Genomic DNA, 18,336 nt, shown 5'->3' with positions numbered 1-18,336 from the left:
TTTTTTTTGCGGTACGCAGGCCTCTCACTGTTGTGGCCTCTCCCGTAGCGGAGCACAGGCTCCGGACGCGCAGGCTCAGCGGCCATGGCTCACGGGCCCAGCCGCTCCGCGGCATGTGGGATCTTCCCAGACCAGGGCACGAACCTGCGTCCCCTGCATCGGCAGGCGGACTCTCAACCACTGCGCCACCAGGGAAGCCCTGTGACTTAGACGTTTGACGAGGTCTGTGTGCACACGTACACGAGGCAACACGCTGGCAGCTCTGATAGGGGACCCTGAGCTTTCCTGTCCTAGTTCACTCGCCTTTTCTGCTCATACAGCAGATTCCTTCCTCGTGCTCTCCCACTGACAAGGAGAACCTGTCCTCAGAAAGGACCTGGGGCCCACTCTGGATGCACTGGTGCCAGCAGGCATCCCCAGCCTTCTGCTCCCAGTGGCTCAGCTCCAGGGACTGCACAGCCGAGCCCAGCTTTCTCACTAACGTCCCAGCGTCCGACACCAGAGAAAACTCAGTGCTCCCAGCACCACTAATCCTAAGTGCTCTCTTCCTGGTTAAGCTCTGCCTTTCCCTATGGCTTAGGCTGGCTTCTGAACTGGGAAGTTCACCTTAGGATGTCCCCCTTGTTGAGATTGAGCAGAACGTTGTAGCCCTGGAACTCCGCTTCACTGGCACAGAACACGCCCTTGTTTCTCAGGTCTTGGTACATCTCCTTCAGACTCTGAAGGCACTTGGTCATGTTCTCATTGTTGATCTTGGCATCAAAGGAGGACATGGGCTCCTCACACATGAAGTGAGCACAGTGGATGTGAAACCGGGTGCACTTCTCAATCAGAGACACCGTCACTGGGTCACACAGGTGCTGCTGAGTGATGTCCTGGACACGGGTGAGGCGCAAGATTACACGTGCACATGCGCTGTACGCACACACGCACACACCTTACATACACGTTCCTCGTATACACATAGATCTCATTAACATATTCCCATGCATAAGAATCAACTATTAGAAAAAGCATGCTTATTACCTGAATTTCTCAGATTTCAATTTGAAACAAAGCCCATGAAGTACATTTTAACAGGACTTTGTAATGATTTTAAGTAACAGTATTTTTTGTCACGGATGAAATGTAACTGAGTAAAATGACAAGAACTCTCACTTTCACTCTGGACTTCACAAGTGGCTGATACCTTCCGTATGCCCCGCGTGCGGTTCCACACGAAGTCGTACCAGTCCCGCAGGCTGCCCTCCTTCTGGTCCATGATCTGGGTCACCAGGTAGTCCATGGTCCTGCTAAGCACCGCCGAGGGACGCAGCTCATGCGGCAGGGGCTCCTCCTGGTCTGCTGAGGAGCGGCTGTACTCCTTCACGGCTGCCGCGTGGTCCACCTGAGGGCAGGGAATAGAGACGAGCAGCTGGGTGGCAGGTGCTAGGCCGGCCTCCCAGCTGCTGTGCCCGAAAACGGGGAAAATCACACACACACGCTTAAATAAGGTCAATACTACAGAATACAATTTTAAAACGTAAAATTTCTCTTTGAAGGTAACAATTAAAATTCAACGACAAAATAGAGAAACTTGTTTTTGGCAAACATGACAAGAAGTGAAGATAAGAGGCTATCACATCAACACACAGAGGAATTTTAGTGAAGACACACCTGCTTGGCTCCAAGCACAGAGGTGTGACAGGTAAAGGACGTTAAAGATTCTAAAAGATCTCAGCCACGCTCAAGCACCAGATTAAGTCTACACGGACCAGAAATGGAGCCGGCAGTGCGGAGGGCGAGGTGAGGCAGGGGAGCAGCAGGGCCTGGGGAAGGCCCTCGAGAGTCTGGAGCTGCATCTTCCACCTGCAAGAAGAGGCTGAAGAGGTGCGGCTGAGGGTGGAGCAGAGACGCCCAGAAGACCATGCCCTGGGCACCGGCTGTGAGCTGTCATCACCGTCTCCTGGGGCAGGAGCGCTGGGCCTTTGCCTTGACAGCTGCTGCCTAGCTGGGGACCCTGAGTCAGGCGGAGGCAGCTGTGTGAAACCACCGGCCAGGAAAGGAGCAGAAGCAAAATTAACAGCAAAAGAATCTAAAATGGTGCAGATTTCTGGGGAAACAATTGGGAACGTGCACTGACACATATTCAGGAACCTTAAGAAAGGTCACACATCTGATACAGCACTTCATGCGCAGGATCCATCAGAAGGAAGGAAGCTGAATACCTTAGAGGCATTACACACAGTATGCCCAACAGAATTCTTAATAACACTGAAAAATCAGAAACAGCCTAATGATTGCAAAATGGGGAGTTTGGACAGAGCTACATAATCAAATAATATGCCTACATTCAAAGTTTTGAATGCTTACTAAGACTTCACCATAACAAAAGAAAATGCTCCTATAAAATGTTAAGTGAAAAAGATTCATACAAAATCATACCTAGAGCATCATCTCAAAAGCACAAAATATAAGCATAAAAAAGGACAGGAATAAAACTGTGAAAAGAAAAAATGGGGAAATTTTTTTTTAATTTATGAAACAAATCTGTGTCTATTTGTTTAGGGAACCATATGGTCCAGTCACCTTATGTAAGACTGCTTCCTACACACCTCACAATGCAGACAATGGAACACGACTGTTCATAGCACATCCCCACTGCCCTCTAGAAAAGTAAACACCAGACCAAATTTGGACAGAAAGGACCAGTGCAGCCTTCCCTCCCCTGCACACGCCCCTCCACCCCAGTGATTAGTACGGCCAGCAGCCTGGCGAGCACCCTGGGGGCGTGGCGCTCTACCTGGTCAGTGCCTGGGACCACTTCAAACACACTAAGCTGGCTCCGGGTCTCCCGCATGTATCGCTCCTTCTCGGGACACATATCCGGGCACGTCCCAACAACAGTCCTCGCTTTGTCCAAGTCGGTCCTTTTCACCCGAGCTGAAGGCACCAAGTAAAAAGTAAGAATGCACCACACAGTTACTAGAAAGTCAGAGAAGTGCACTTTCATAATGATAAAAGGAGAAATAAAAATAAACATCAAACCACAAAGGAAAAGAAAGAAATTTTAAAAACACTGGGCCTTAGAGAAAGGAAAGCACAGCCTACCACACCAGGTGACAGGCCATCAAGGCCCATGAAGACCCTCCAGGGTTTCTCCCCTCTCCAGATGGGTCTCCAACAATCGCAGACCTTCAGGGCACTCTTGGGGGCGGGGGGGGGGGGGGTGTGGGCACACACGTGGGTGTTTATGGCTCTTATAATGACCTCAATGACACACAATCATGCTACAGTATTTTTGTTAAAAGGATCAATTTGTTAAATGAAAATATTCAAAATTTGCCAGTATTCTAAAACTCTCAGTATTTCATCATGTTTTTAGTATAACAGGAATCACATAATGGAAGTTAGCTGGGTCCTGACCTAAATAAACCACTATGATGACCCACAGAATTAAATAGTTAACAAAAGTATCTTTTAAATGAAATGGAATGCAACAACCTAAAATTTAAAACATTCACATCTTATTTTTATTATATTTATTTATTTATTTTGCTGTACGCGGGCCTCTCACTGTCGTGGCCTCTCCCGTTGCGGAGCACAGGCTCCGGACGCGCAGGCTCAGCAGCCATGGCTCACGGGCCCAGCCGCTCCGCGGCATGTGGGATCTTCCCGGACCGGGGCACGAACCCGTGTCCCCTGCATCGGCAGGCGGACTCTCAACCACTGCGCCACCAGGGAAGCCCTCTTATTTTTATTTTTAAAAAGTCCAATATCTAGTAATAATTTTTTTTTTTTGCAATACAAAAATCACATGTTAATGACATAACGTATGATGGCAGGTTTTATTACTGTGTTAAGGAGACACTGTGATTATTCCATTACAGCTTCTCCAGAGAGGAAAATCCTACAGGTTAAACTTACTTTTGAAAAATGTTTGCAAAGAAGGGTGCATGCGCTGTTTTATTTTGGGTCACTGCACACATTGCTTAGTGTTAATAGGACACTTGCTTTTTGAGTAGGTTTTAAATACATTTGCGTGGTTCAACGTTCCAAAGGTGCAACGATGTCCAAGATGGGACGCCCCCCTGCCTTGCTCCCATCCTGACCATCAGCGTGAGCGATCCTTTCTCACCTCCATGACTTTTACACACACATAGGCAAGTATGCTTACGTATATACGGACACACACACACTTCCCCCTTTTCTGTACACAACTGGTAGACATTTCCCACGCCTTGCTTTTTCCACTTCACAATAAATACTGATCATTTTTCCATAAAGAAACCCCAGTCTTCTTTCAGGCTATTTAGAATCCCACTGTATGGACAGTTTCCAATCTCTGTCATCACAACCTTGTGAGTGAATCGTACACACGTGGTGGGGTAGTTGGTGGGACGCACTCCTGGAAGTGGATTCTGGGTCAAAGGCGTGAGTGTCCCCAAGCCTGAAGACACTGCCAACTTGTCTCCCCGGGAGCAGCCTGCCCAAGGATGCAGCGCTGGGGCCCGATGGGGAGATGCCGCCCTAGCGGGTGTGGTTTGCATCTCTCAATCACTCGATGCTGTGTGACGGGCCAAGGGCATCTGCATCTTCCCATTTCTATTTTCCATGTTTAAGAGCCAACTCTCTTTTTTTCGGCCACACCGAGCAGCTTGCGGGATCTTAGTTCCCCGACCAGGGACTGAACCCAGGCCCTCAGCAGTGAAAGCAGCGAGTCCTAACCACTGGACCACCAGGGAAGTCCCAAGAGCTCTTGACACTTCCTTTTCTGAGCCTCTCAGACCTCACCCGTCTCTCTACTGGGTTTGGTCTTTTTCATTCTGACTCTACAGGGCTTTCTGTACCTGGGAAATCAGCCCTTTGTCTGTGATGGGCTACAGACTTTCCCCTGGATTGACATCTTTTATTTGTGTAGTTTTATTTGTGGTGATTTCTGTTAAATAGGAAGTTTTTATTTTTTTAATGTGTGCTTTCTCAATATCTAAAAACTGCCCTTTTAAATTATTTAATCTAGCGTGGATCAATGGTTTGTTGCCTTTCTTCCGAAAACAAAATTACATTACAAACACATCTGCACTATCTCCACGTCTACATTCACGGCCTCAGGAGACTAGAAAGCAACAGAGATCATACGTGCAGACTCAACGGCAGTGGAGCCCACGGACGGAAGTCACCCCTTCCCTCGTGGCTCCCGAGAAGACCGCCTCAGCCGAGTCGCAGCCCGTACCTTGCCGCATGACTCTGTCCCTCTGGTCAAGCAGGCGGTACTTCTCCTCGGATGTCTCAGCCACAGTACCTATCAGGGCACTGAGAGACGACACACACAGCCCAAGACCCTCGGAGCCCTCGGAGCCCTCGTCAGACGGGTCTCCCTCAAACTGAGGGGGCTTCAGAAGACTCGGCTTCTTCACTGGAGAGCTACAAGGAAGATGACATGCTAAGAGCTGTGTGTCCATCAGGCATTCGGGTCATTTCCACATCCGAACACTTCCCTTATCCTCCAAGATACCCTGCGCTCCTCTACAGCTGGGAAGGCCAGCGCTGAAGAGAGGCCGCCTTGACGACACTGGCGATGACGTGAAGGCATTACCCATACTGCGCATAATTCGTGTTCTTCAAAAGTGAGATGTGCCCATTTAAACAGTTGAAATGAATTATCTGTCGACTTCTATCTCAAAGAAATGAAACTAACAGTGGAATAAAAGAACGTTTTAACGCCATGAGAAAATACCATGCCTACACGTTTTCATACACAGCTCCCCTTCAGTAGAAGGAGGTACTAAAAAGAACCGGGCATTCTCTGTCAGCTTCCCCATGTTCTAGCTGGCTTTCAACATTCCATGAACTTGAATGTCAAAGAAGATGTAAGGAAAGGAAAAAACAAAAGCAAATCCGCAACTAAACTGGTGACTGCAAAACGTGAGGAAAACTATGCATTCACCAAAATATGTGAAGGATTGAACAGAAGCAGGCCTCATGTGAAAGGAAGGTGAGGTCACACGGGAGTCTGAGGCCAGGAGCCAAGGGGAGGGAGGGAGGGAGGAGCCTTCGGGAACAGAGATTCCACACACACGGGGAGGTCTCTGAAGTGCACACCGAGTGCCAGACCTGGCCTGAGAGCTGCACACGGCTGCACAGTTACAACAATTGCTAGAAGCGATTATTAGGAACACGTGGTTTACAGCCAATTAGACGTTTTAAGGGGAAAAGTGATTACCTATACACGTATACGTCAGACGGGCTGACGACAGCAACTGCCTGGGCTGTGGGACTGCGGGAGGTGAGGCGCCCGGGCCTTTTCAGGGCCGCCTCCCTCTTCCCCTTCTGCAGGCCCTCTTCCCACCCTTCAGCCCCTCCTTAGGTGTCAGCATATCACCCGCTTCCCTTTCACGTTGTCATGATGGCTATGAAATCCCTCCTGTTTAGTGACAGTAGAAGTCACAGAACCCACTTGCCCTGTAAAACAGGCATTCGGAAGGACCAGCCGCACCTTTTATTCAGGCTGCCGGCTGCAGCCCTGGCCACGGGCTTGCCAAGAGGGGAGTGCTGAAAGGGTGTGTCCTCGGTGCCCGGGCCAGCTTCACCGTCACCTGGCTGCTTCTCCTTGAGGGAAAAGGGTTTCTTGTTGGGACCTGAGGACACAAGAGTCAGAACAGAGTTTATGATATCACAAGTCACTCGACACTGGACTTTACTTTTTCTTGAAAAAGTAATATTGTAATTGTGACAGGATGTTACAAAGGATCCCAAGGAAATATTACAAGGCAGCCCCACCCCACCCCCACCCCACTCAAAGCTCGAAGGCCTTGCACACAAAGCAGCAGAGACTGTGCAAAGATCAACTGAAAACTCACTTGTTTTTTTCTTGTGCCAGAAGATGGCCATATCCTTATGCAAACCTTTCCCCTTCTTCCTAGCCAGGGCTGCAGATGCCTGGAAAACAGTCCACAACACAAAGTACGAGGACATCAGGAGGCCAAAGGAAATGAAGCTCTCAAATGCAATTAGCAGAATTCTGTGCAGCGGAGCTACACCTCTGCCAGCCACATGTTCTGACCACACCATCTGCCTTCAGCCCCGGCAGCCACAGCCCTCACCTACCTTGCCTGTCTCACAAGCATGTATTTGCCCTTCTCCTTTTCGAAATTCATCACTTTACCATGATAGAACCCATAAACTTGGCCTTACTGGCATTTGGTGAGATGAGTCTCACCAGCTGACTTACTATACGGGAACAGAAAGACTGCCAAGTCACTTAAACCCAAAAGGAAGCTGCAGAATGACACCCACGGGGTGCAATTTATCATAAAATATACATACACAAAACCAACTATATGTTAGTATACCTATAGATGTACCTATGAAAATGTTTAGGAAAACACTCACCACGCTAGATTACTGGTGCTTGCTCTAACGGGAGAGATGGGGGTGATGAAGGAACCCGACTTTCCATTATCAATGAACTGCTTACAATGACAATGTATTTATATATTTTATTTTTTACGTATTTTTTTAGGGTTCAGCTGGAAGAAAAAGCGCATTGCAATAGCTAGAAAATAACTTTAAAAAAATGAGGATTGCTGTACGACCCAGCAATTCCACTCCTAAGTATATACCCAACAGAATTGAAAGCAGGGTCTTGAAGAGATATTTGCACACCATATTCATGGAGGCATTATTCGCAATACACAAAAGATGGAAACAACCCACGTCCGTGGACAGATGAATAGATAAACAAAATGTGGTAACACCCATACAATGGAATAAAAGAATGAAATACAACCACATGAATGAACCTTGAAGACATTATGCTAAGTGAAATAAGCCAGACACAAAAGGACAAATATTGCATGATTCCACTTATCTGAAGTATCTACAACAGGCAAATTCATAGAGCTAGAAAGTAGATGAGAGGTCACCAGGGGCTGGGAGAAGGAAGGAATGGGGAGTTACTGCTTAATGGTTACAGAGTTTCTGTTTCAGAGGATGAAAAAGTTCTGGAACTAGACAATGTAATGGCTGTATAACATTGTGAACATAATTAATGCTGCTAAATTGAAAAAAAAAATCAACAGAAGGGAATAAATGGCAACCCCCCTAAAACTGCACACTTTTTTGGCACAGAACTTCCACTCTCAGGAATTTAAACAAAGGATATATTCAGAAACATATGCACAAAAATGTCCACAAACAGAAAGTTAGCCAAGTAGGTAAACAGGATAGAATGCCATGTAGCACTTAACAACCCCATTCTCATTTACACTGTTCACGGATTTCAGAAGCTACTAAAGATTACCACGTGAAGAGCTTACCAAACGGTATATGTGGTTGTGACCCCATGTGCGTAAAAACAACGTGACTATATATTTACAAAGACGTCTACCATGATCTTCATAGTTGATATCTTAGAGGATAGAACTATGGGTGATTTTGTGCCCCCTGCCACAGGACTTTCTGGGTTTTCTCCCTATGTTGACAGGTAATACTTCTATCATTTAAAAAAGTATGAAAACATGCTTTGTAAATTTTTATAGAACATAATTTTTCCCCACAAGAATATTCAGAAAAAATAACAAGATATATAAAGCTACATAGCGTGAGCAGCTCATGTAAGTGTGCTCCCTACAACCAATGTGTTATGCGCGTGTGTGCACACACACAAATTTAAAGTCAAGGTATATAAGCGATTAACAGCAGTTCTCCCTGGAGGATGGGATTACAAGAAGATTTTACCTTTTCTGCATTGCTCTGAACGTTTACAGTGATCATGTACTATAACCACATAAAGCAAAATCAAAAACAAAACAAGAAAACTCAAGCCTGAAAAAGTGCTATGTGGTTACAGGGACACTCCCACGTGACCTCGCGGGAATCATTCGCCCAGCGTTTCTGAACACCGCACTCAGTGGGGACTGCAAGCTTCTCACAAATGACTCTAACTTATGAAATAGATAATGCTATTCCAATCTCTCCAAGTGAAGACATTAGAGTACTTTTCTAAATTCTAGCAAGCAAATAACTGATAGATTTTAAAAAACAGGTTTTAAAGTGACAGAGTTCACTTTAACTTTGTCGGAGTACTCACATGATCAAAAAAATACACCACTGCAAGCTTTCTGCTGCGCCTGGTATAGATGCGCTGCACTTTAGCAATTTTGCCAAAGTGGTTCTCCAGAGTGGTTCTGTCATTGAGATAGTCAGGGATGTTCTTGCACTGGATCGCTGTGACTTCAGCAGGAGACAAGCCCCCAAGACCGTCTGTGCTCTCACTTCTTTTACTCTGACGGCCAGGAGTTCCTCTTAGAGAATCTAGGGGATCAGAGAACGGGGACAGAAATGTATCAGATGCAATGTTTTCAAACAATAGGAGGCATCAACCAGGTAAGAGCAAAGGAAATTTTCATGGATGTAAGACCTGCTCTGAGATCCTATGGTATGTTAGGATCCCTAATGTTTACAGGGGGTTTACTACGAAATTCAAACTAACATCCAGGGAAATTTACCAAGAACTTGCCAGCAGAATTTACCGTACTTTGTACATTTTTAGAACACACCTTCTTTTTTATCTCTACTTTCAGTTTCTTCCTCTTTATTCACACCTGGAAGCCGGGAAGGTGCCAGGACAGACTGACTGCCTCCTGGGACGGCCAAGTGGTCATTTTCCCCAGACTCGGCACAGCCAGTTTCCTTTTTAGATTCCTTGTTGCCCAGACGACCTACTTCTTTATTGCTTTTGAAGACATCCTGTATTGTCCGACCGAACAAAGTGCCTCCCCGGGGTCGATTCAAGCGGACGGGTCGTTTATCTGGAGGATGATCGCCCCTCAGCAGAGGGTCCAAATCTTCTGCTGCATCATGACCGTGCCTCCTGGGGGACCGGTCCTGGTCCTCCTTCCTTTTCAGTCCTTTCATGAGGCTGGGAAGTGGCTCCATTTGGGAAACAGCTTCTTCGCATCCTTGTCTGACACCTGTTTTGCTAACTGGGAAGGGTTCACCCAAGGACCCTGAAGAAGATATGGGGAAGCTAGTAAAGCCACTATTAGAACTTCCAAATAGTGCTTTTGGGCCTCTCTTCTCTTCCTCCACAGTTTGACTTGACAAAGCAGAAGTAAAGGCAGATGATGATGAATTATTATTACCTGGTTTTGAAAAGGTAAAATTTGAATTGGTGGCTGAACTACTCGTCACCTGAGAAAAACAAAATGGGGCCAGTCCCCCATGTCCACTACTGACTGGGTGGGAAAATGTAAAAAGTCCGGAAGTAATTTGGTTCTGAGTTTTCGCTGGCTCGGATTCAGCCCCCAATATTGGTCTGAACATTGAATTCTCCAGAGGTTTAAAGCTAAATTCTGTTTTCCCAAAACCAGAGCTTGCTATTTCTCCAGTCTCTGGTCCAAAAGTAGAAGTACTTGGGAATGCTCCAAGGTTGGGTGATTTAAAACTAAATCCTGGGTTTCCAGGCACAGATGAACTTGAAGACCCAGAGGTAGCTACAAAGGGCGGAATGTGTTCAAGTCCAGAAAAGAGTCCAACATTTGAGGTTTGGGAGAATCCTAATGTTTGCACTGAAGAAGAAGGACTTTGTCCAGAAGATGCTGGAAAGCTGGACACCTGTGAAAATCCTGGGCTCTTCCCGGATAATGTATTGTTTTGTCCAAAAAGAGAGGGCTGACCAAACCGAAATGGTGGCTTAGCTTGAAACGTCCCTATGGAACCACTGGAAGATGGTGGAAAAGCACTAGGCTGCTGCCCACTGAAAGGATTAGCTGGATTCATCTTCTGATCCAATTACTGGCAGGTAATAAATACGCGCAGAAAAGTAGATCCGCAAACGATCTGTTCAGCTAGGGAGCCCCCCCGCTCATCTTCACAATACGCTGAAAGACAAAAATTCAGACCATCACAGCTATGTAGTGCTGGAAGACTAAGAAAAGAATTTTTAATCACATGTCAGGTAAAGCAAAGGGCTAAGTATTCTTATTTTCTGAGAGCCAACTGGTGGGGTTGTTGTGTTTTGTTTTGGTTTGGTTTTGAGTGCGGGGTAGAAGTTGGTACAAATAAATTACTTTGTTACGGAGCTTTAAAGCATGATCGTCTAAAAACAAAAATTCAAAACATTTTACTGAATCGGTAAATTCACGGTAAAACCTCAAATAATAATATGAAAATACATGCCGTTACTCTTCTCAACTTAAAGACAGGAGGTTTCTGACGTCTTTCAATCTCGACAGCCAGAGAATTAGAATGCAACACTGTTAAAACATTAGTGTTTCAGTGTTTCCTCCCGTCTAATTTTTCTCCGAGTAACCAGAGCTCCAAATACTCTTTCCAGACAAAGAAATAATTTGCGTTTTTACACGCGGGCGATTACCCCCAGGAGCTGGCTTGAAGAACAAGAGTGCTCACGCAGAGGCTGCCCCACCCCAGACCGCCGAGGGACAGGGGCACCGGTGCAGCGCAAGCCAAACCTCGGGCGGCGCGGTGGGTGGCCCCGCACCCGCTGTGTTCCCCCCCGCGCCCCCAGTGTCCTCCCGGCGTCCCTGGCCCCGCGCCCCTGCCCCCCCCTCCGTTAGCGACACGGGCGCGGCGGCGGGAAAGGGGGAGACGTCCGCCCGCCCAGGCCCCGCGCCGCGCTCAACATCCGGCTCAGGGACGCCGCCGCCCGCCGTCCCACGGCCCCTTGGCGCCGGGCAGGAGCCGCCCGCAAGGACCGCGACAGCCAGAGACTCACCGTTTCACTGCGCGCAGCGAGCAGAAAGCTACGCGGCCCCACTTCCGGTCCGTCCCGCGCCTGCGCCCCGACGCGCTCGGATTCCGCTTTCTGGCCGGGCGGCGGCGGCGGAGCTTCCGGTACGCGGCGTCCAGGCCCGGGCCCGCCGGCTTCCGCCCGGTAAGTTCCTCCTCCCCAGAGAGGGGCGGCGGGCGTTCCCCGCGGGCGGCCCGGAGCCGACGAGGCGCTCTCCGCCCCGCCCCCACGGTGCACTCCTTCACCGTTGGGCCCTTCCTCCCCGCTGCCCCGGTTTCCTAGTGGCTGTTGACGTCTGTCTGGCGCGCCTGACTCCACAGCGTGTACACGTCCTTCCGAGTTATGGCTTCCTTATGGTGAAAGGCACATTCCATGACGTTTTTCAACGAATTCCACCAAACAGGATGAATGGAGTGTGTGCGCGCGGGTGTTTCTGCAGAATTTAGGATGGCTTTCTGACTCGTCTGCCTCTTACAGGGCGCAGAGGCTCCGGCCGCGATGAGCTTGGTTGTGAGGAACCTGCAGCGGGCGGTGCCCCTGAGGCGGGCGCGGCTCCGCGAGAAGGTGCAGGCGGTGCGGAGAGCCCTGGGGGTGCAGAGGTTCGACCTGGGGGTCGTCTGTGTCGACAACAGAAAGATTCAGCAGATTAATAGAATCTACAGAGACAAAAATACCCCAACAGATGTGCTTTCCTTTCCATTTTACGAGGTAAAAACTGTTTTCCTGTTCCTGTCTGGCCTACCTTCCTCTGTAAATCCCTGTTAATTATACCACAGACACGATTTTAAGTTTTACTTTGAAAAGTTTCAAATATACACAAAATGAGAGAGTACCGTGTGACCATCCCCTATTGATCAGATCCTATCGCTGGAGGAGGGGAGGTGATTGCCGCCCTGACCCCACGTTCTGTATCAGTGAATTAGAGAGAAAGTGCTTCTGCAGTTTTAAGTGTGACTCAGTAATGTGTATGTATAGACTGAAAACTTTTAAATAACTCTGAGAGTAAAAGGACAGAATTGGGTGACTATCTTAAACAAATCCGTGATATCAGGTCACTACCTATGTTATGTGAACGATCGATCCGAGGCTCCCCACACTGTTCGTAACAGCATAAACTGAGGCAGCCCTTTCGGAAGGCAATCTGGCAGTGTTCCTGAAGTAAATCTTGATTACTGTTTAATCCACTAGTGTCACACCTAAGGAAATAAATGGAAAGAAAATAAAATGTTCAATGTGTAACATAAAAATGTATTAAAGTATCTACTTATCGTCTTCCCTGATAGGAAGTAAAAATATTAACACCCTAAATATCAAGCCATAGGTGACTGGCTTAGTGTGAACAGGCCTCAACTGAATGCACTGGTCTTTATGGTCTTTTTGTGGGAAAATGAGAAAGATTATTTGTTTAGGACAAAACAACAACTGGAAAAAACAGAAATGTAAGCTTGTATCGATGTGGTGATTTAGCTCCATAGAAGTTAGGCAGCTGGGTGGTTGTGCCTTAGGAAGGATGAAAGAAATGGAAGGTTCATTTGACAGGGTGGGAACATCTTCAGTCAGTCGTGCGCAGTGTCTCTGCCACGTTCCCAACTTGTCTGCCTTGGGACTAGCGGCGCAGGGCCTTTCGGGGTGAACCGGGCCTGCGGTCGGTTAGTGTTGTGGGGTCGAGTTCCCCAAATGTGTGTTTCCTCACTCTCAGAGCCTGAAGGCAGGGGACACTCCGCAGCCTGAGTTCCCAGACGACTATGATTTAGGAGACATCTTCCTGGGGGTGGAGTACATCTTCCAGCACTGCAAAGAGAATGAAGATTACTATGACGTCCTGACTGTAAGTGCTGAAATGACAGATCCCGATTGGCAAAGCAAAGGCTGATGTCCTCCACCCAGGCCATGAGAAGAGGTGGAGGCGACACGGGCATACACACCACCGTCCTCATGTAGGACAGAGGTTACTGGGGGAGACCCACAGGCAGGGGCAGCGCCCTCTCACCATCCCTCAGAGGGGAGAGCCTGGGCCGTGGGGTCTGCGTGCCCCATGGCACCGCTGGGTGAGGGGAGAGGACAGGGCGCATCTACGTGGATAACCGAAGGGGGAGCCCCAAAAGCAGCCTTGTTCTTAGCTTCACCTCTGGAGATCAGCAGGCTGTGCTGAGCCAGCTCGGACCTGCTGCGCGAGCTTCTTACCGAACTTTCCAAAGCAGGCAGGATTCTGGCCTCCGGGACCTTCAGGTCTGTCTCCTCAGCTTGATGCCACGAAGGGCGGTGGGAGTGTTCTGGAAAGTGGTGTCTGATTGAGTCGTGTTTTAACGTTCCTGTGGGTTCAGTTGAGGTGTTTTCCTTTGGCCGAACAGCCACACCCTGAATTACCATCTTTGGGGAGCCTAGTGCTTCCGAGGCTTGAAGCAGAGCTTAGAGCTTCCCAGCGAGACGCCCTGTGCTCAGGCGTCAGGGTGCTGCCAGGAGGAGGGTGTGCTTTCTCCCTGGGAGTTGGGGCAACTGCAGCATAGACAGGACTAGTCAGCACAGGTCTCAGCTCTGGGATCTCTGTGGCCAGCAGCTGTGCACCCCTGGGGGCTCTGGGCTGGGGGGCAGTTGTGGACCTCTTCCACTCCCCCACACCTCCTGAGGATTCTCTTGCCCCCAGCGGAGGGCCAGCCCACACTCCTAGGGCCCTCATCCCCCGGCACAGGGCCAGGCCAAGCCACTGTCCTCCCAGCTGGTGCCCAGGTGCACGTTGGCACCTTCTAACAGCCCGGGGTACCTTCCCCCTTCCCCTGCCCTGGTCCTCCGTGTCTCCACAGCTACCCACCCGTCTGCCCCTTCCCCACCCCAGAGGAGGTCCTGATCTCCACATCCTGCCACGGGCCAGGCCTACTGCCGCTCCCCACACCCCACCCCTGTGACCTCACCACCTGCCCACAGCCCTGCCTGGGCCTGGAGGAAGCTTGCTAACCTCCCACCAGGCATCCACTGAGCTCTCCCTGACTTCCTGCCCCTCCTCCCTGGCTCATGGCTTGGTCCTGACCGCCCCCTGAGGCAGCTTCTTAATTGTTCTGACAGGTGACTGCCACCCACGGGCTCTGTCACCTGCTGGGCTTCACACACAGCACGGAGGCCGAGTGGCAGAAGGTAGGAGCCATCCCCTGTCCCCAGCACACACACGGGGGGCATTGCAGCCTGAGGCCCCAGGAGCCGGGGCTGCACCACCTGCCCCTTGCAGTCAAGTATGAAAACCAAATGGAGAAGCGCAGTGAAATAAGGAACTTATCATGCCTGCTTTATAAAAAAGACAGTGTTTGTCTTAAATATTGGACGCTCTAAATGCTGTTAACTGCATTGTTTATTCACTGTTGAAAGAAAGGTCTGAGGAGAGACACTACATTCCATAAATTCTATAAAATTCAAATGGCTTAAAGTTAAAAACCTTTACAAGAGACAGTGTGATGGTATTTGTCAATGGAAACGGGATCTAGAGCGTGCGGGTGTCTGATCCAGACCTGTTAGGTAAAGTTCTGTTTCCTGGAAGGCTGCCAGTGTTTACTCTGTCTGTGAAGGTCTGTGTTGGTAGATGCACTGTATTGTGTTTTATTAACTCGAATTACATTTGTAATCAGATGGGTTCCCTGAACAGCATAGAAGAAAAGCATTTTTTCCTTAACGAGGTAGTCTCCGGGCAGTGGGCCTCTCCCCGGCCTTCCTAGGCTGCTGGGTCCACACGGGCCACACCCTGGCTCCCCCCCACCCCCACCCCACCCCCGCCCAGCCCTGCTGTGGCCGCCTGGCTCCCCTGCTCAGCCCCACTGCTTCCCACACACAGGCAGCATCTCAGGAAAGCCTCCAGCGGGCTTCCCACCAGCCTGCCCTTTCCCTGGGGGGCCGTCCTCACCCCCGCTCCCGTGCTTTCAGGGCCGGGCCACCCAGTCTGGCCCCTTCTCCTGCGACCCAGGCAGGCGCTCCTCTTCATGCATAGACCACCGCCCCAGCACCTGTTCCCAGCCCCCTGCTGGCTGCAGGGTTCACACGCCACCGGGCAGCACGGCGGTGCTCCCTGTGCACTGGGACCGCGGCCTGCCTCGGGCTGTGTGGGAGGCCCCGGGCCTCGGGGAGGGGGCCCCGGGCCTCGGGGAGGGAACCCCAGGGCCCGAGGAGGCCAGGTCTCTGGGCCAATCTGGACCTGTTTCTGCCCCTTTCTTTCAGATGTACCAGAAGGAGAAGCAGGTTCTCGAGGAGCTGAGCAGGTACACAGGGACCAGGCTTCAGCCCCTGAGCAGGGACCTCTTCTGACCGAAGTGCTGCCGTGTGGAGGGAAAGTGGATCCCCCCCGCCCCGGGCCCCCGGGGTCAGGGCTCCCCGCGCGGAGGTCCCTGCTGGCCACTGCTGTCCTGTGGGGCTGCACAAGTGCCAGCCCTAGCAGGCGCTGAATTCCACGAGTGGAATTTGCCTCTTAAAACACGAGAGAAGGGCTTCCCTGGTGGCGCAGTGGTTGAGAGTCCGCCTGCCGATGCAGGGGACACGGGTTCGTGCCCCGGTCTGGGAGGATCCCACATGCCGTGGAGCGGCTGGGCCCATGAGCCATGGCCGCTGGGCCTGCGTGTCCGGAGCCTGCGCTCCGCAATGGGAGAGCCCACAGCAGTGAGAGGCCCGCGTACCACAAAAAACAAAAAAACAAAAAACATGAGAGAAATTTCCACTCATTTCTTTGTTCAGGACACAGTAGGTATGTTATTTTCAGTGTTGTAAATAAAATAGTTCCAAGTGCTCAGGATGCAGAGGTGGGGCGTGTCGGCCACCTCCTCCCTGGGGCTCTGCCTTTGACAAAGAGGCATCTCCCACGTCTGTATCCCTTCAGGACAAATCAAGCAGCCCAGGTGGGCCTGCCCCCACTTCCTGTTGGAATCCTGCTGGATTCGGTCCCATCCAGTTCTCAGGAGCGCTGGGGCCTGGAGCCTTTGCTTGGTGCCTCTGCAAGGTGAGGGACAAGGCTGACCCTCGAGGTGGCTGCAGGGCCAGGCCTACCCACCGCAGGGCACCCTCAGCATGCCTCCTGCCATCACCCACCCCTACCCATCGGTCGCGGTCAGGCAGTTGCTCACAGACTGTGCTTGAGTCCTTTGCCGTGGCCCCGGCATGGCAGAGCTCCGACTGCCATGTCCCATCCTCCTGTAGGAAAGCCTCCCTCCTGTCAGTATATCCTGCCGTGTGAATATGAAAATAAACCCAGGAGTTTACCCCAGAGCTTTATCCAGAGCTGTGCACAAGCTTCGGGCATCACGGGTGGAAGCAGATCTGGAAGGGGCGGGCGCCGAGCCAACCCGGGGCCTCCAAGCACTGACCACAGTGCCACAGACCCTCCAAGGAGCTCTGAACTGGTCATGGAGATAAAACACAGCCTCTCGGGGACACTGAAACCCCAAGTACTATGATTCTAAGAATTTGGTTTCTCCCATAAATCGATCAGAAACATGAAAACGTGTTTCCCACTGGATTTGTGTCCTGAGCCTGGACTTTCCCTGGCTCTCGGGAACACGGGCCCTGTCATGTTCCTGAATCATTGGCCACGTGACCTATTTGTCGTCAGTTAAGCTCGTTCTCGGTTTAAAGTCTAACATGGCAAAGACCAAAGCTAACCCCACAAAGCTCTCCCCAGGCCTTTTTAAGGGACTGAAGGGGTCCTGAGACCCACTGGTCCTATCAGCGAGTATTTGGAGGTCACCACCTGCCATTGGAGCTGACCCTCCAGAACCTCTGGTCATGTCCGGAACACAGGCAGGTTTTCTCCTGGGCACGGGCCTGAGCAGAACTGCTGGGAGCTGGAGGCGGGAGGTCCAGCTTTATAGCTGATGCCTATGAGTGTTTCCCCAGGGCTGGATGGTTTGTCCCCACCAGCAGCCGTAGTAGTGGCCCCCAGGTCCTGCTACCTGGTGTCAGGTACCGAGCAACCTGCGTGTGCCCTGACCCTCTGCTTGGATGGTGTCCACATGTGCACTGTGGCCATCCTGCATTTCTCTTGTCACCAGGGGCCCTCTCCATCGGCATCCCCTCCCAGAAGGGTGACTGGTCAGGTCTTATTGCCCAGTCTCTACTGGTCTTTCTTTTTTCTTATTAATTCTGGGGTATTTTTATATATGGTTGAAAACATGCCTTGAATTTTAGTACAGAATACGACCTGAATATGAGAGAAGGCCGCCCCACGGTCTGTCAGCAGCCGTGCCGTCTGCCCACCCCGCCCGGGCACGTGCTGTCACGTCCCAGAGCTTCCTGCAAACCCAGCATTGCCAGAGCAGGGCTCCTGCTCTGGGTGTCGCCGGCATCCCCAGCCCTTTACTGTCCTAAGTGTGTTCTAGATTCAGCTCCCAAGGCCGTGACGCCCTGGAGGTGCTGTGCCAGGTCCGCAGGCCGCTGAGCACGTGCAGCGCCTCTCGCTTCGTGTCCTCGACATCTTGCTGAGGGGACCCCCGCCAGCAGCCCCGCCAGGGTGCCAGGCATAGCTGGTCAAAGGAAGTTTTCTCCCAACACTTGCCACTAAGTGCCAGGAGCCAGTGCAGCCCCCACAGGCGGAGGTCAGGCCCACAAGACTGCCCCCCACTCTAGCCCAGGGGACCCAC

The 18,336-nt window shown here is 50.7% G+C and overlaps 2 protein-coding genes across 4 annotated transcripts in view; one reads left to right on the top strand and one right to left on the bottom strand.

Annotated features, from left to right (window-relative positions):
* MCM3AP (minichromosome maintenance complex component 3 associated protein) overlaps positions 1-12,220 on the bottom strand; it is a 44,041-nt gene extending 31,821 nt beyond the window's left edge. Inside the window, exons 1-9 of the mRNA XM_030835661.3 lie at positions 11,717-12,220; positions 9,540-10,862; positions 9,071-9,294; positions 6,840-6,918; positions 6,476-6,617; positions 5,213-5,403; positions 2,783-2,922; positions 1,190-1,387; positions 607-875 (exon numbers count right to left, since the gene is read on the bottom strand). Of these exons, the coding sequence (XP_030691521.2) occupies positions 607-875; positions 1,190-1,387; positions 2,783-2,922; positions 5,213-5,403; positions 6,476-6,617; positions 6,840-6,918; positions 9,071-9,294; positions 9,540-10,761 (2,465 nt within the window). The 5' untranslated portion in view covers positions 10,762-10,862; positions 11,717-12,220. The remainder of the gene's footprint in view (positions 1-606; positions 876-1,189; positions 1,388-2,782; positions 2,923-5,212; positions 5,404-6,475; positions 6,618-6,839; positions 6,919-9,070; positions 9,295-9,539; positions 10,863-11,716) is intronic.
* YBEY (ybeY metalloendoribonuclease) lies at positions 11,729-17,709 on the top strand. 3 transcript variants are annotated; one of them, XM_030835666.3, is made up of 5 exons: positions 11,729-11,875; positions 12,209-12,439; positions 13,431-13,559; positions 14,792-14,860; positions 15,929-17,674. In XM_030835666.3, exons 2-5 carry the CDS (start codon positions 12,230-12,232, stop codon positions 16,013-16,015), a joined length of 495 nt encoding a protein of 164 aa, XP_030691526.1. In that variant the 5' UTR covers positions 11,729-11,875; positions 12,209-12,229; the 3' UTR covers positions 16,016-17,674. The 3 variants fall into 3 exon arrangements, with proteins under 3 accessions (XP_030691526.1, XP_060153653.1, XP_060153652.1); XM_060297669.2 differs by lacking the exon at positions 11,729-11,875 and adding an exon at positions 11,888-12,087 and having other exon boundaries at positions 15,929-17,675; XM_060297670.2 differs by lacking the exons at positions 11,729-11,875; positions 14,792-14,860 and adding an exon at positions 11,885-12,087 and having other exon boundaries at positions 15,929-17,709.
* Positions 17,710-18,336: the final 627 nt, after the last annotated feature.

Source organism: Globicephala melas, chromosome 4 (assembly GCF_963455315.2).
Source record: "Globicephala melas chromosome 4, mGloMel1.2, whole genome shotgun sequence".
Taxonomy (NCBI): Eukaryota; Metazoa; Chordata; class Mammalia; order Artiodactyla; family Delphinidae; genus Globicephala; species Globicephala melas.
This window is presented reverse-complemented; position numbering and strand designations above follow the sequence as displayed.